Source organism: Antennarius striatus, chromosome 24 (assembly GCF_040054535.1).
Source record: "Antennarius striatus isolate MH-2024 chromosome 24, ASM4005453v1, whole genome shotgun sequence".
Taxonomy (NCBI): Eukaryota; Metazoa; Chordata; class Actinopteri; order Lophiiformes; family Antennariidae; genus Antennarius; species Antennarius striatus.
Genome location: NC_090799.1, coordinates 5,183,836 through 5,200,131, shown reverse-complemented (window position 1 = coordinate 5,200,131; position 16,296 = coordinate 5,183,836). Strand labels below are relative to the sequence as shown.

Genomic DNA, 16,296 nt, shown 5'->3' with positions numbered 1-16,296 from the left:
AGTGATTTTTATCTTCCAGGAGCTATTAAAGGTCAGCAGAGATATTCTGGCAAACAAATTGAATTCAGGGAAATCGTCATCACCCACATCCAGACTGTCTGATATTTACAGAGGCCCGGAAAGCACGAGACTTGCTGACTGTTTCATATTTAACACCTCAGCTCACCCAACTACGAAGATGAAGGCAGCACCATGATGAAGAGGAGCGCCAGGACTTGCTGCACAAATAAAGTCAGAATAAGAGAAAAGGCAGGGTTATAACAGCTGTATTAAAATGAAGTACACAGTTAAATGATAAAACAAGGACAAAGGAAGTAAATAAGGTAATGAAAAACAGACGACGAGTGGAATGAAGAGAAATATTTGTATTTGTAACGTCTTCAAAGAAAAGTTCAGTGACCCCAAAAGAACCCAATCCAGTCAATAAAGACTGAGGCGTCTGTCCAGCAGTACTCCAGTCAGCTGGTGTCAGCTGTCATGTAGGACTGGTGGGGGGAGTGGGTGAGGGCCTGGGTGAGAGTGGGGGACTCTGAGTTTCAGAGTGTCACACTGTCGGCCATCAGCTCCAGATTGAGACTGATCAGCAGCGAGGTAAGAAACCATTCACACACACACACACACACACACACACACACACACACACACACACACACACACACACACACACAGTGTACTTATATTTGATGTTTTTTCTCACTTCAGTTTGCCGTTGACATTTTAGAAGCTTTAAGGCTTTTGCTGCTGATCTCAGGCCCAGCGGCCTCTGAGGCAGCTGCCTGTTTAAAAATAGACACACACACAAACACACACACACACACACACAGAGTCACTTTTGGTTTTAATACTTTATTCTAACAGCTGAATTTTATATTTTGTATTATTTGCTGTCTCTTCAGGGTGTATCAGTCACTTTTATAGATTTCATCTGCGTACCAAGGGTTAGGTAAAGCTAATAGTGCCCTATGTGATGATTATTAACATTACTATGTAGTAAGAACACACATGTGTTAATAATAGCATCATCAACATGTTCCATGTTAACGTTATGAGACATTAAGCACAAGAAAAAATGTATTAACCCTTTATGTTCTGCTTAACAACAGTTAAGTCTTCTGAGGAAAGTCTTAACATTCAGACTGTTTTATTCCAAACAGCTTTTATTTAAGACGAATGCTTTTATTAAATTTTGTTTAATATCACATTAGTGTTAGCTACTAGAGCTCAAGTCAAAGCATGACAATTTTTTATTGAGTTTAATATTGTAAGACTAAACTTTAAACACGCTTCTCCGTGTTCTGATTTTAAAGAACAGATTTAGGTGTTGGTAAATGTGTTTAATGAGTTCATTGTCAGACGCTCTGTGCTCACAGAACAGAAATTATTCTTCTATCTGCTGGACTGACGGTTCTTGGTTACCATGGCGTCCACCAATGAAAGGGTGGAGCAGCGTGATCAGGCATTTCCTGATGGGGAGGAGGAGGAGAGGAGCATCCAAGGAATCCAGTCTCATTACCTGCGCTGTCCGTCCCCCAGGTAGGAGATCACCTGAGCTAAGGATGAAGGTGAGGTGTCTAAAAGGAGGAAATAAAATGTTCTGAAAGTCATTCAGCTCTTCTCCCCCTCAGCTTCTCCATGGCTTCTGAGTCTAGGTTCTCTATGATCTCCGGCTCAGACGCTGCTAGCATCTTCATGGAGCCCATCCACCTCTCCTCGGCTATCGCTGCAAAAAAGATCATCAATGAAGGTGAGATGAATGAAAACAAATCTGCAGATGTAGGATCAATAAATGGACTAGTGTGAAACAAAACAAATTAAGTGAATGTCTTGAATATACTCAGAGTGGAATCTCATAGATCTGTAGAGCTCTCCATTCCTCAGATCTAGTTTGGTTGATTATTCCTCAGATGGATTCCAAGCTTCATGTCCTTGGCTAATTATGGGATGTAGAGATGGAGATGGTGGAGGAGGAGGACTGAACTGATTGAGGCAATTAGCTACTCTGAAGCACAGATCAGCTCCTCTATCAGAATCCTCCTCTAACAATTTTTCACAGTAACAGTTTAATGGCTGATGCATGTTTCATGTACAGCATGTGAGACGTCTACATGAGAACAGCGACACACAATGTTAAAAAGTCCAGAATATGTGGAAAGAAGGAGCGTAATTCAATTCCCAAAGGCGTTTTTGTTTTGTTTAGGGCTAGAGAAAAGTTCTCCCATTCTTTTCAAACTAACTCGAAACATTATACCTCATAACTTATACCTTAAACCTTGTGATTTATAGAGTACCTTATACCTCATAATTTATACCGTATACCTATATCGTATACCTCAATTCATACCTCAAGCCTTATAATTTATAACTTATACCTCATAATTTATACCTTATACCTTGATTTATACCTTAAACTTTATAATTTATACCTTATACCTCATAATTTATTCCTTACCTGCTGGTGATGAAGTTCCTTACTGTCTGTCCCCCCAGAGCTGCCACCTCGGAGCCCACATCCTGAGTCGATCCCAGAGTCCATGCTGGAAACTGCCGAGCAGCTGATGGTGGAAGACCTCTACAACCGTGTGAGGGACATGATTGACGACCGGAGTCCCTATAACACCCCTTGTGTGCTGGACATTCAGAGGGCCATGGTGCAGGACCGCCTGGAGGCCCCTGTCAACCCTGTGGATGAGGTGTGGCCGAACATCTTCATAGCGGAGAAGTGAGTCGAGGCATCTCTGCCCAGCAAACATGTCCTCTTGCTCTGCCTTCTGATCAGCTGATAAGTAGATAACCATCTTTCAGATCTGTTGCTGTCAACAAAGCTCGTCTGAAGCGAATGGGTATCACCCATGTCCTCAACACTGCCCACGGGACAGGAGTCTATACAAGCGAGTCCTTCTACGCTGGCATAAACATCAAGTACCTGGGCATTGAGGTGGACGACTTTGTAGACGCCGACATCTCTGTGCACCTTCGACCCACTGCTGAGTTCTTGGACGAGGCTTTGCTGACACACAAGGGTGAGGGACAGTATGACTTTCAAGCCTTCAGAACGTCCAACAGATGGAGGTCCTACTTGTTCTTCAGTAGGCCATCTGTCCATGTGAGGAAACCATGAACAGGGAAACTGTATGCCATCGTTACACAAACAATGGAGCCAGGAGCACATTTTATCTGTATGTTGAGGTAGAACAGTCTACCAACATCTCACCACAGACTTCTGGCCACTGCTTCTCAGAAGTGTTATTTGGTCTACAGCGTGAATATTTGTTCCAGGAAGACGCTAACAGAGTCTCTTATTCATTATGAGTCACGCTGCCTGAAACAGCGTCTACTGCCCTTCTTCTCATCGATGAGGTCATCAGATATGGAATGTAGAACCTACAATTCTAGTTATGAGTCGTCCTAGAGACCATGGAGGTGACCTTAATTATACAACTGCAGATTTTCATGAAACTTGATTGGAGGACTTTTGGTTGAAGCTAACTAAATAGATGAGTTTGAGTTTTGAACTTGGTGGCATCCCATCTCTGTTTCATAGCCTTCAAAATAAGTAATAGCTTTGCCATCAGCCATGATGTGTTTGTAGTAAACTAAATAATATTGGTCTCAGCTATCAGTCAGACTGTAATCACCCTGCTTTTCTCCTGCAGGAAAGGTTCTGGTGGTTTCAATGATGGGGGTTAGCCGCTCTGCTGTCCTCGTAGCAGCCTACCTGATGATCTTCCAGCACATGACCATCATGGAAGCTCTAATGTCAATGAGGAAAAAGCGTGCCATCAACCCCAACGAAGGCTTCCTGAAGCAGCTACGAGAGCTCAACGAGAACTTACTGGAGGAGCGCGACGATGACGATGAAACGCTCAGCCAGTGTTCCGTGATTGATGCACACACACGCACTCTAATCTTTGGTAAAGGTGGGGATGACGATGATACCGATAAAGAGGAAGAGCAGAGCATGGTCAACGTGAAGGCGCATTCGATTATGATGGAAGAGGAGGAGGACGGAGAGAGTGTGATGAGCAGTGTTGCCTCTTCTGCAGCTGCTGCAGCACTTAGGAATGGATCGGTTGGAGAACACAACCAGCTAGACAACCAAGCATCGAGCCACCTCCAAGAACAGCTTGCTCTGCTCAAGCAGGAGGGTGGGGAAGATGGTGACAATGATGAGGGTCTAATTGGGATGATTCATGAGTGGCAACAGAGGAATGAGAAGTATCAGAACGATGACTGGTGGGAAGCCCAGCTGAACAGTGACACCGAGGATGGCGAGTCAAACCCCGAGGCCCAACCGAAGAAGACGAGGAAAGGTGCAGATGTCGATTTGGAGAGTGTCACCAGTGAGGACATACAAGCCGTAAGAGAGCATTTCAAGCGCCGCATCAGACGTCCACCCGCTGATGCCATGTCCACTTCCAGCTGCACAAGTTATTCTGATCTTTGGAAACAGAGGTTGAAGGAAATTGAGAAAGAGGCCGCTGCTCGCTACCGCCAAAAAGAGGGTGATGATGGCACCACCACGGACGATGAAGAAGGAAGACAGACAATTGACGAGGAAGTAGATATCATCCTCAGTGACACTGGTTCCATGTATAATTTTTGCCAGAAGAACAAGGAGAAGATGACTCCTTTGGAGCGTTGGCGCATCAAGAGGATCCAGTTCGGCTGGAACAAGAAAGATCGGGAAGATGGAGAGAAAAGCTCCACGGGAGTTGGAGAGAACGCTGAGAATGAGAAAGAAGCTAAGACCCCCTCCTTCAAGGATGTCAACCTGACAGCATATCAGTCGTGGAAGTTGAGGCAACAGAAGCGTTACGGAGAGGAGAACCCGGAGGAGATTCTGGAGATGAGTCGAGGTGAGGACTCGGCAGCCATCAAACGGAGACAGAGACGTGAGGAGATCCTGGAACGTTCCAAGAAAAACTTAGAGGAGAGTCAGTCCATGTGTGGCTGGGAGACGGAGAGTTGCATCAGTGGAGGTACCATACCTCTCTCCTCCTTCTGGGCTGGAGCTGGAGTCACGAGTCAGCCAAGTGTCATCAGCGATGACAACATATCCATGCTCAGTGGCAAGTCTTCCCTCATATCTTCAGCTTCTCAGGCTCGCAGTACAAGATCAGGAGCACCAGCACCAATGACGCCACTTCCTCCAATCCTCCCAGTTCCTGCTGTCCAGGGTCCTGGTGGGGAACCCATGATAAATCTAGCCAGCATCCAAAATTGGATAGCTAATGTGGTGTCAGAGACCATCAAACAGAAGCAAGGTGAGATGAGTCTACCTCCTCCATCATGTGCTGGAACGGAACTTAACTTTGGTGGTCCAGCAAGCGTAATTTCAAGCCGTGGTGTGGACACTGATAAAGCATCCTTGTTGAGTGGAGCTTCCTATCCCAGCACACAGTCTCAGGGTCTTAGAAAAGCAGTATCCGTGCACTCTGTTGGTGGATCCAGCAGCATCTCTGGCCTCGGTGGAAGAGGCTCTGCTCTGGGATCCACAAAGAACAAGATAACCACCACCAGTGTACCTCTTTTTAGCCTCTTCCAAGACCAGGTCGACATGGGCAAACTGGACGCCATAGACAAGGAGATTAAGTCTGAGATGAAGGACAAGATGGGGACCTATGAGAAGAAGAAGATCCTGGAGGACAACAAACGTAGCACCCTGTACAAGAAGAAGAAACCAAAGGAGGATGAGGATGAGGTGGAGGAAAGAAAAAAACTAGAGGAGGAGTTTCTTGAGGAAACAAAGAAGAAGGAGAAACCCAAGAGGTCTTATGGTCTCTCTGGACACTTGAATCTCAACCCGGCCCTGGAAAAAGATAAGAACACCAGTATCGATGACTGGCTGAGAAGCGTCAGACCTCCTCCCAGGAAAGAATCAGGTCCATCAGAAGACCTCTACGACGATCTCGATGCTTCTGCTTCTGAGTTTGACTTCTGCAGCCGCAAGAACTCCTATACCTTTGATGAGGAAGATGAAGAAACATATGGCATGTCCTCCAGATACAGGTCGAGGCTACATGAGGATACATCAGCTGAAAATGATGAATACTCCTGCAACGGAGTCACATCATCTCATGGTTACTGCCAGGCCATGAGGTCACAGGCAGAGAGCAATGAGGTCACAGGGAGCTACGGCGACCTCTCGGCAAGGCCAAAGTTCACTCATCAGTCAAGATGTGAAACCAGGGATATGGAAAGGGTGAGAGGAAGAAGGGAGGACACCGAGGAGGAGGAGGATGTTGAAGCCTTCCTCACCCAAACCAGGCAGAGAATTAGAGCTAGACTCACTGCTGAGGTTAACGATGATGAAGTCCTCACAGCCTGGAGGGCGCAGCAGGAAGCAAAATCACAAAGTGGAAGATCATCTTAGAAAAAGCTACTGGTGCAGGAAGCTTTGAGAAAACAAGAACAAAAGACAAACAGCTGACATTTCAAAACAGTTCAATAAATCTCCAAAGTAAATTTTTGGACAAATAACACACACACATAGTAATCCATTAAATATGGCCGTTTTACTTTTTCACAGTCCAAGAGTTTAAGAAACAAACACTTCATGTTAAAGACATTTCTAAACCCTGCATCCGTATATACATGTACATGTATGTATTTATAGATAAGGCTTTAATAAAGATAATATTTCTAATTGTTAGTTAAGATGTAAGTTGTTTTTTTAAAGGTCCTGACAGACTGTTCCTTCACCTTTTTGATTTCAGGTCAGAACCTGTAGGTTCAGATTCCATGTCTTCTTTTCCTGTAAACTGCTCACGTTCTAATGTTCTGATGATCTGGTGTTCTGTTGTCTAGTGTTCCAGTGTTCTGATGTTATAGTATCAGAGGTCAGATGCTCTAAGCCACTCACACCCAGTCATAAAGTCTTTGCCACCACCTTTTGGATATTGGTGTTAGTGTTTCTAACATCCTGTCAGGATGGTTTGTATGTTTCTCTGGTGCTTTATCCATGGACACGGGCAAACCTACCTTCTACTGTATCTAGAATGTTGTTTTAATCTTTCAAATTACTACTGGCTGTCAGGGTATAGATGGGTCGAGTATAACCCTTGAACCCGGGCTGCAGCTTATTGTGAAGCTTTACGTGCTTGTTGGATAAACCACGATGGGAATGTTGATCCTCTGGTAGGAGGAGGTGAAGCTGTTCTATTTCAGTCTGAAATACATTTACTTCAACAGGACGTCTGTGTTCAACATGTGCATGTTTTCTGATGCGGAGGCCAGGTGAGAACAAATACTTTTTCCATTATTCCAATGAAAACGCTATATTTGTATATTTGAATTGAGAAAGATGAGGAGGAGGAGGAGGGAAATCACACCTGAGAGATTAACGTCTTACAAACTGGAGGCTGAAAACGTGGCCTTCAGGTCACCGAACTGAACTAAACTTCTTGCCAATCAGCATTCATCAAGTCCTTTCTGGGCGTGGACGGCGTGATCCCGGAGGAACGGTTCAGTCGGCGTTTGACCGCTGAACCACCATCACCATGGCAAGCTGGTGGACACCTGCAGACATACTGGACAACTCCATCGTGTCTCAGGTTATTCAGGCCGTCGGTCTGTTTGGAGACATCTTGTCTCTGGAGGACACGATGGAGCCCATCCTATCTGGAGTCCAAGGAGATGAAGTGATGGAAGGGGAGGAGAAAAGAGGACAAGACACAGTGAGAGATAGAAAAGAAACAATTGATGGAGTGATGGAAGACAAAGAAAGACAGGTTGGAAAGGAGGGTGGATTGTTTCAAGATGTAAAATTGAAGAAGGAAGAAGAAAATGAAAAACAGGACGAGGACCTGCAGCCAGGAGAAAAGGTAGATGAAATGGAGAGAGAAGCAATGAGAAAGGGAGAGAAGAATGAAGGAGAGAAAGAAGAAAACCCTGAGGAGCAAATGAGAGAAGAAAAGGAGGAATTAAATGAAGGCGAGAGAGAGGAAAATGAACAAAAGAAGATTGACGACAAAAAATGGGAAAAAAGTGTAGACAATCAAGAAGAATGGATAGAAGGAAGAGAAGAGGGAGGAAAAGAAGAGTCAATTAAAAGTAAAGACAAGGTAGAAGGAAAGGTAGGTTTAAAGGAAGGAGAAGAAAATGAAAATGAGAAGAGCTGCAATGAAGAGCAGGTCAAAGAAAGAGAAGAACAGATTGAGGCAAAGGAGGTGGAAGAAAAAGAGGGAAGTGAGGAAATGGAGGAGTATGATGAAAATATGCAGGAAGGGAAAGATGGAGAGAATAAAGGAGAGGTTTTAATGAACAGACAAGATGAAATGGCAGAAATAAAGGAGACAAGTCACAAAGAGGGTGAAGAAAAAAAAGAGCCAATGGAGAACAAAATACAGAAGGACTTACTAGATGTGGGAAGAAAGTATGATGGAGCAGAGAAAGAAGCGAAAGAGGAATGTGATGATGAAAGAGACAAAAAAGTGGGGGATGCAAAGGAAATGGAGGAAAAGACCGAAAAAAATGACAGAAGAGCAGGAGATATGGAAGGCCAACAAGAAAAGATGGAAAATAAGGAGGAAGAGATGGAAGACAAGCAAGAAAAGATGGGAAACAAGGAGAGAAAGATCGAGGGCAAAGAGGAAAAGATGGAGGACAAGGAAGTACAGATGGAAGGCGAGAAGGAAAAAATGGAGAGCAATGAGGAACAGAAGGAAGACAAAGAGGAAGAGATGGAGAGCAATGAGGAACAGATGAGAGATGAGGAGGAAGAGATGGCAGACCAGGAGGATAAGATAGGGAGCAAAGAGGAAAAGATGGAAGACAAGGAGGGTAAGATGGAAAACAAAACGGAAACGATAGATACGATGGAAAAGATGGAGAACAAAGAGGAACAGATAGAGAACAAAGAGAAAAACATAGAAGATAAGGAGGAAAAGATGGAAAATGAGGACATGATGGAGAGCAACGAGGAAGAGATGGAAGGAGAGAAGGAAAAGATGGAGAGAAATGGGGAAATTGTGGAAAACAAAGAGGAAAGGGTGGAAGAAAAAAAGGAAGTGATAGAAGACAAGGAAGAAAAGATGGAGAACAAAGAGGGAAAAGAGAAAGAAGACCAGTTGGATAGAAAGGCCTTGGACAGAGATGAAAGAGCAGGAGAAGAACAGGAAAGTAACCCAGCAGATCAGCTTGATCAGTTATCCTCTCATCTCATCTCATCCCTTCCACAAGAGTCTGGACCTGCTGGAATGCTGAGTCATGATATGAAACAGACAGGAAATGAGAACCATGACTCAGGCACTGACGAAAACCTCGATGTTTCTTCCTCATCACTGAGCAGCGATGATGACGAGGGAACTGCCTCTCTGCCAATTGTTGAAGCTCACTTCCACCTGATGGATCCCACTGAGCTGGAGACAAAGAGGTTTGAAACATCAGTGACATCACTTCCTGTTCTGGAAGGAAGAGGTGAAGCAGCAGCATCCAGGTCCATCCCAGATGTCACGCCTGAACATCAGACAGGTAACCAACCACGGCTCTGACACTGTTCTTCAGACCTTACAGACACAACATTCGTCAGAGCTGCATCAGGCTGGAGATTAGGTCATTCTCTGAAATCCAATTAAAAGTTTGCTCACTCAATTTATAAAAACAATTGGAACCAATTGAGCCCAAATTAACCTTTTAAATGTATTTTAATTAATAAAAGTTGGCTGATAACATTTCAATTTACAGCTTTGTGTGTTTCAGGCTGTTTGTGGGACCGGACGCCGATGGACTCAGCAGCTCAGGCGTCGTTGACTGCTCAACCAGGAAGCAAAGACGCCAGTCTAACACAAAACCCCCCCAGCTTAGGAGGCCCTCAAGGGGAGGAGAGCAAAGACAGAAGAGCAAACTCCCACAAGATGAAGAGAGAGAAAGGCCCAATGGACAGCAAGAAGAAGGGTAGCCAACAAAACAAGTATAAGAGTGTGTCCTACAGGAAGATCCGAATAGGAAACACCAGACAGAGGATTGATGAGTTTGAGTCCATGATGAACTTTTGATCAAGATCCAATCAGGGATCTGGTTCCACTGAAATATGAGACTTCATCAATGGTTGAAGTAACAGAGAAACGTAGTGGATTCACGGCAGAGTCAAGTAGGACTGATGTCTTCAATGTATTGTGAGGAAAAATAATTTCCGTTTAAAGAAAAGCTCCTGGAGTGTGTTCTCCTCAGCGATCAATGTCCTGGTCATCAACGCAGGATGAGACCTGAAGAGACACGCTGAGCCTGTCCCAAATGATAATACACGGACCAATCAGGACTTGTATGAACTTTCAATTAATAACACAACTTAATGTAAATTATCACTATAACTTCATGTCTCTAGTTAATGGATCTCCATAGCCTTAGAAGCACAATTGTAATATTTGAATGTTATTACATTAAACAAGCTTTAAAAGGTTCACATAAAGTTGTGTGTTGTATGTTATTTGTCAAAGGTTAGCTGCAAACAGCAGCAAATGCTAGTTATATAATTTCATCGTTTACATAAGTGTATGCTCAAGCAAAAGAAATATACAATTTTTTAAATACATTTGCGTTCAAACATTCCATGCATGTTTAAAATAAAGACATTAAATGAATACAATGTCTCTTCAGAAGCTGGAATGAAAGCGTGTAGTTTGACTACATGTCCCACAACCCTCTTCGCCTGGCACTGACGTCACTGTAAACCCGCATCCGGCGGAAATTTTGAACCCCAGCATGGCGAAGGAAAAGGGCTACCCTACCCTGCCTCTGATTGGCTAGAACTCTCTACTTCACTGACTGGGTTGGTCTGGTATGAGGGCTGCTGATTGGGTAATATTAACCAATCACAGACAGGATAGGGCGGGACATGGCCTGACCATTGTCGGATTCGTAAATGTACCACCCGGTGTTCCCGTGTCATGAGTCCGGTGCGTTTGACAACAAAGGGCTCCTTTTGAACCAGCGAGCGACGTTTTACCGTCATGTTTTTTAGACGTCATCACAGGTAAGCTCGTGTGCCGAATCACGTCTGTAACAGGTGTATAATTTAGATAAAGTTTGTAGCTGAAACGGTCTAAATCTAAGGTTTAAGTTTGCTAGCTAGCTAGGTTGCTAACAAGATGGCTTCGTCTGTTTACTGTGAAACAATAGTTTAAGGCACGGTGCAAACTTTCATGGGGCTCCTGCCGTTAGCATGGCGTTGCTGCGAGCTGCTCTGCTCTTTCTGGGTGCGTGAACTGGCGTCGTGTCGTCCGTCTCAGGCAGTGATGACACCGCCGCCTTCACCGTCCGTCGGAGGAAGAGGAAGAGGAAGGAGGTGATGATGATGATGATGATGATGACATGCAGTTAGCTAGTGGCCCGGCTGGCTGACGGACACACGGACCTCAGCCCGCTCTGCGTGCGTGTGTTGCCCGACAACAGGAGCAGGATTTCGGGACGACGTGGAGCAAAATGCCGCGGAGGAAACAGTCCAACCCGCAGCCGGTCAAATGTGAGTTCCTCCCGACCGTCCGAAGAGTTTTCTCCCCACGGAGTTGAAGTCACTGTCACGGGTTCGAACGGTGACCTTTGACCGCGTAAACACACATCTTAATCCGTGTGTGTAAAGCTTTATTTCAGATATTCTCTAGAGGAAGCAGCCATCCTGTCCGTCTCTGCCGAACTGGTCCGGCATATTGACATTTCAGGCTGGGTCCTTCCTCAGAGAAGAGGAAGACTGCTGGAGACATGTTGTCCTCCACCCAAATGTCTTTGTGTGTTATCTCTTCCTGAATGTCGTGGCTCTTCCTTCTCTCTGCTTCCGTTTTGCAGACCAGACCTCCCTGCCCTCTCTCCCCTTCTGCCCCTCTTTTTTTCTTCCACTTCTTCCTGTCATTCTTTCTTTGTGAACACTTTAATCGGGGTCGTTTTGAAACTGCTAGTGTGGAATCTTTCTTCCAGGGTCTCTGGGTTGTGAACTTGTTTCCTACCCCTTGCGTCCTTCTGAATGTCTTCAGTCAAAGGAAAGAAACTCATATTTGAGTTCAAGTTCGTTGATTGAAATGACAGAACTTTGTTTATGTTGAATATGTCAAATTTTAACCCTGGAATCGGATGTGTGACGTGGAGCCTTTAATGTTTACATCCTGTGATTAATTCAAGTTTAAATAATAAGATGATGATTTGTGTTTGTGATCGTTCTGTTTCTGATCCCTTCTTCCTTTCTGTCTGTCGCCCACTTTCCTCTTCCTCCTGTATTTTATCTCAACCTCACTGACTTCCTTTGCTCCTCTCTTTCCTCTCTCGCTTCCTCCCCACCTCCCTTCACTCGTGTCATCCTACATGTGTTGTTCACTTCCTGTTTCTTTGCTGTGTTCCCAGATGAAGTATGTTTGCGTCCTTTTAATCCAGTTGTTTGTCTTCAACTTTGTGTTCAGTGGATTTGGAGGATGGGGCGGTATGTGACCCGGCGTGTCTGGTTCTGGAGAGTGACTTCCTGCTGAATGGAGAGCTGGAGTTTGAAGACTCTGACATCATGGGCCTGGATAGAGAGGGGGGTCAGTCTGTCACACACACACACACACAAACACACACACGGGTCAGAACAGCGTGGTTGATGGTTTAATGTACTGACGTCAGGTTCTGACACCTCTGTGGGATGAGGCTGTTGAACTGAATGCAAACAGAACAGACGACTCCAGTCAGACCTGCTCTGTCAGATCATTAAGCTTTTGGCAGCAGCTGCGTCTTTGTCACATGCTCATCGCATTATTCCAGGGCTCCTCGGCGACCCGGTACTGGTTCCACTGGTCCGAAATTTTCAGTAACTAACCGACTTTTCCTCAGTTATCTCGTTATGAATAAAGCAACTAGAAACCACTGGAAGTTCATTCGGAAGTGTCTAGCGGTTTAACACCCGGCAGTCAAGATAAAGCAGTGGCAGGCCGGTTGTTATATGGATGTCAGGTGGGCGGGGGGCTGTCAGGTGGGAGTGGTTTGTTTGCTTCACACCTGAGCATTAAACTTCTCTGAATATTCTTCTTCAGGTGTGACCGTCTTCTCCCTGAGCGTGGAAGATGACTCGGCACCAACAGACTCCACCTTCCCGGCCTTCCTGTCTTGCAAGGGGTGTGGTCAGCTCCTGGGAGACATGCCCCTGGGGGCGGGGCTAGATCTGGGTAACTCTTCCTGTTCAGTCCAATCTGTGTGTTTTTTGTCTTTGGTGATTTTGGCATTCCTGGGGTGTGAAATTCTCCGATCCAGACCTTGGTGGGGATTTTAATGATCTCTCCTTCTGATGTTTCAGGTGTGGGTCTGGACCTGGGGGCAGAGCTATATTGTCTGCCCTGCGAGGAACGGCTCCAGCCTGATGCTGAGGTGGACGCCTCCCAGGAGGAAGGTTTAAACCCAGCTGATGATGCCATCAGCTGCGGCTCTGACGTGAAGCGAGGCAAAGGCGAGGGCGGAGTTCACCCCCAGCCCAGATTGTACTCCTGCTCGCTCTGCGCCTTCACCTCACGCTACTCCAACCACCTGAAGCGCCACATGAGGACCCACGATGGCCACAAGCCATACCGCTGCCCCGTCTGCCCCTACGCCTCCGCCCAGCTGGTCAACTTGCAGCGCCACGCCCGCACCCACACCGGGGAGAAGCCGTACCGCTGCCACCACTGCAGCTACGCCTGCAACTCCCTTGGCAACCTGAGGAGGCACCAGCGCATGCACACGCCACAGAGAGCGCAGAGGAGGGACAAGGGGAGGCGCCGGGGGAGGAGGAAGAAGACCGAGGAGGAAGGTAACGGACTGCTAACTCCTTCCTGAGTTGCTCCTAGATGCTACTGGCATGCCTAGATTTACAGGCAACACAGATGAACCGTGATTGGTTGAAATCTATTGACTAGTTAGTCAAGAGAGCGCTGCGTCCAGAAGGGAGCTCTGATTTAAATTTACTGAGCTGAAAAGAAGAACCAACACTGTAAGATTTGAAAAAGAGGAAGAGCCACTGACGAATATTTATAGCAGCTCGTCATTTATTGATTCACTGAGTCTCAGTAAACTGAGATGGTGAGGAAGTCCAACCATCAGAGGAAGTGAGACGCAGACTATGTGCTTCTGTTCACAACGGGTGCTTAACTCTTTGGCTGCCAGACGTTCTCAGAGCAGAGCTCTCCAGACTTGACTAAAAAAGGGAGGAAAAGCAGCTTTTTGTACGATGCATGTCGAGCTGAACAGAGACTTTAACGCTAATATTTTAGCTTTAGTGACGCCTCACACATCTAAACAGGTGTTTATTTCTGTAAAACAACACAGAGAAAGGGCTTTTGATGGCAAAATAATTTAATAATATAAAACTTTGCTCAACATCTACATCTGACAACAACGAATGATTTGTTTTGGGGGTTTTATAGCGGCCTCAGCGGTATCAGATCTACAGCTCTCTGGGGTTCAGGGGTCACAGTGACGGAGATGAGATTCGATCATCTTTTCTCACGATCATGACTCTTTCTCCTCCAACTATTTTGAAAACATCAAACCGTGTCTTAACAAGTCTGAGCTGCTCAATTTGTCTTCTATAGTTTTTATGATCGTCTCCGGTGTCTCTTCCTGTCTCATTCTCGTGCGATAGTCGCCGATCACTCAGACTGTTTTCTTGTGGTTTCTCACATTTTAAATGTTTCGATCCTGCAGTTGTGTCGGACCTGACCCTACGGGTGTCCCAGGACTCGGGGTACCTGCAGACGCTGGGGGCCCTGGGCTCGCCCTCCGCTCCCCTCCCAGTGCTGCTGTTCCCCCTCTGCTGCCGGGTGTGTGGCCTCACCCTGGAGGAGGCGGACCTGGAGGGGGAGAAGGCTGACGGGGAGGACGATGGTGATGGAGGACAGGTATGTTTGCTGTGAGCACGCTGTTAGAAATTCAGTACGTCTGCACTGTCTGACCTTTGACCTCTGTCTGCACCCTCAGGTGTGCCGTCGTTGCTCTGTGGACCTGCTGACCAAAGACGGATCCAGGCCCCCCTGCAGCTTGACAGTTTCACGAGGGTCCCGGCGGGGTCAGCGTGGCACCAAGCTGTTCCGCTGCCCTCACTGCCCCTTCCTGTCCCACTATCCCAACCACCTGACCCGCCACGCCCACACCCACACAGAGGAGAAGCCCCACCGCTGCCCGCACTGCCCCTACACGTCCTCTCACCTGGACAACCTGAAGCGCCACCTGCGGGTGCACACGGGCGAGAAGCCCTACCAGTGCCCGTCGTGCAGCTACGCCTGCGGGAACCTGGCCAACCTGCGGCGCCACGAGCGCATCCACTCCGGCGCCAAACCCTTCCATTGCGGCGTCTGCGGCTACTCCTGCAACCAGAGCATGAACCTGAAGCGCCACATGCTGCGGCACACCGGCGAGAAGCCATACGCCTGCGCCGAGTGCGACTATACCACGGGCCACTGGGACAACTACAAACGCCACCAGCGGAAACACGGACACAACACGGATAGCTGGGACAAACACGCCCCCGTCAGCTGGGGCAGACACGCCCCTATCGGCTGGGGCAGCGACGCTCAGGAGGGTCAGGAGCAGGATCGCCGCTAGACACTGTGTGTGTGTGTGTGTGTGTGTGTGTGTGTGTGTGTGTGTGTGTGTGTGAGTGTGTGTGCTCGCTCAGGTGCCTTAGACGGACTGAACGATTATAACGATGCACTAATTTAAATGACAGGCGTTTGTTTGTTTGTATATTTGTTTGTTTGTGGACGTGCTCGGCTTCAGCAGCACCACAGACCCCTTATCTCAGGCAGGATGGGCTCTTCTGTTTGTCCTGAAGCTGATCAGATGATGATGATTTTTCTCTACAGATGATCTATATTTTTATCGAGTCAGAGGCCGATCATGTGACGAGCTGTCAGTCAGATTCAGGTTTTGACCACAGAAGGTCACTTTGGGGCTTAAGCTTCATCACTGATGACATCACTGTGTTCCCTGGGTGGGAGGATGAAATGAAGCAGCACAGGAGTCCTGGAGCTTTGAGAGAATTCATCTCAGGCTTGTTTGAGTCGGCCGGGAGACGCCTCCAAACCAGGACCGGAGCCAGAATCAGGTTTTAAGGCTGACCACTTCAATTCCTCCAGGATGTAGAACCGTGTTTCTAATGAGCCGCCTCATGTAAATGTGAATACTGTGAATGTATGGATGTATTGGGGGGGAGGGGTCTGGAGAATGACTATAGATGCTAAGTGACATTAGCTTCAGCTAGCCTAGCCTCCAGATTGGCCTTGTTTTTATTTTTCATAAATTCCTGGTTTCCCTGTAGCAACACTGAAAGAATGTGGAAGAATCCAAAGAATTTTTGTCATTGAA

At 46.6% G+C, this 16,296-nt stretch overlaps 3 protein-coding genes across 4 annotated transcripts; all 3 read left to right on the top strand.

The window, feature by feature from the left end:
• Window positions 1-452: 452 nt before the first annotated feature.
• dusp27 (dual specificity phosphatase 27) lies at window positions 453-7,467 on the top strand. 2 transcript variants are annotated; one of them, XM_068309156.1, is made up of 6 exons: window positions 453-591; window positions 1,371-1,533; window positions 1,626-1,744; window positions 2,488-2,719; window positions 2,803-3,020; window positions 3,654-7,467. In XM_068309156.1, exons 2-6 carry the CDS (start codon window positions 1,418-1,420, stop codon window positions 6,371-6,373), a joined length of 3,405 nt encoding a protein of 1,134 aa, XP_068165257.1. In that variant the 5' UTR covers window positions 453-591; window positions 1,371-1,417; the 3' UTR covers window positions 6,374-7,467. The 2 variants fall into 2 exon arrangements, with proteins under 2 accessions (XP_068165257.1, XP_068165258.1); XM_068309157.1 differs by lacking the exon at window positions 453-591 and having other exon boundaries at window positions 1,263-1,533.
• Window positions 7,468-7,489: 22 nt separating this feature from the next.
• LOC137591268 (golgin subfamily A member 6-like protein 22) lies at window positions 7,490-9,827 on the top strand. The gene has a single exon (XM_068309161.1). The coding sequence runs from the start codon at window positions 7,500-7,502 to the stop codon at window positions 9,489-9,491; it is 1,992 nt and encodes a 663-aa protein (XP_068165262.1). The 5' UTR covers window positions 7,490-7,499; the 3' UTR covers window positions 9,492-9,827.
• Window positions 9,828-10,543: 716 nt separating this feature from the next.
• LOC137591275 (zinc finger protein 513) lies at window positions 10,544-15,534 on the top strand. Its single transcript, XM_068309171.1, has 7 exons — window positions 10,544-10,972; window positions 11,229-11,461; window positions 12,387-12,506; window positions 12,996-13,127; window positions 13,256-13,744; window positions 14,638-14,831; window positions 14,911-15,534. Exons 2-7 carry the CDS (start codon window positions 11,422-11,424, stop codon window positions 15,532-15,534), a joined length of 1,599 nt encoding a protein of 532 aa, XP_068165272.1. The 5' UTR covers window positions 10,544-10,972; window positions 11,229-11,421.
• Window positions 15,535-16,296: the final 762 nt, after the last annotated feature.

What these genes read in the sequence shown, in the direction of transcription:
- LOC137591275 (XM_068309171.1), top strand. Translation starts at nt 11,422, where the DNA reads ATGCCGCGGAGGAAACAGTCCAACCCGCAGCCGGTCAAAT. An exon ending in CAACCCGCAGCCGGTCAAAT is followed by an intron (nt 11,462 to 12,386) that starts GTGAGTTCCTCC and finishes CTTTGTGTTCAG; the next exon opens with TGGATTTGGAGGATGGGGCG. An exon ending in GGGCCTGGATAGAGAGGGGG is followed by an intron (nt 12,507 to 12,995) that starts GTCAGTCTGTCA and finishes ATTCTTCTTCAG; the next exon opens with GTGTGACCGTCTTCTCCCTG.
- dusp27 (XM_068309156.1), top strand. Translation starts at nt 1,418, where the DNA reads ATGGCGTCCACCAATGAAAGGGTGGAGCAGCGTGATCAGGCATTTCCT. An exon ending in AACATCTTCATAGCGGAGAA is followed by an intron (nt 2,720 to 2,802) that starts GTGAGTCGAGGC and finishes ACCATCTTTCAG; the next exon opens with ATCTGTTGCTGTCAACAAAG. An exon ending in GGCTTTGCTGACACACAAGG is followed by an intron (nt 3,021 to 3,653) that starts GTGAGGGACAGT and finishes TTTCTCCTGCAG; the next exon opens with GAAAGGTTCTGGTGGTTTCA.
- LOC137591268 (XM_068309161.1), top strand. Translation starts at nt 7,500, where the DNA reads ATGGCAAGCTGGTGGACACCTGCAGACATACTGGACAACTCCATCGTG.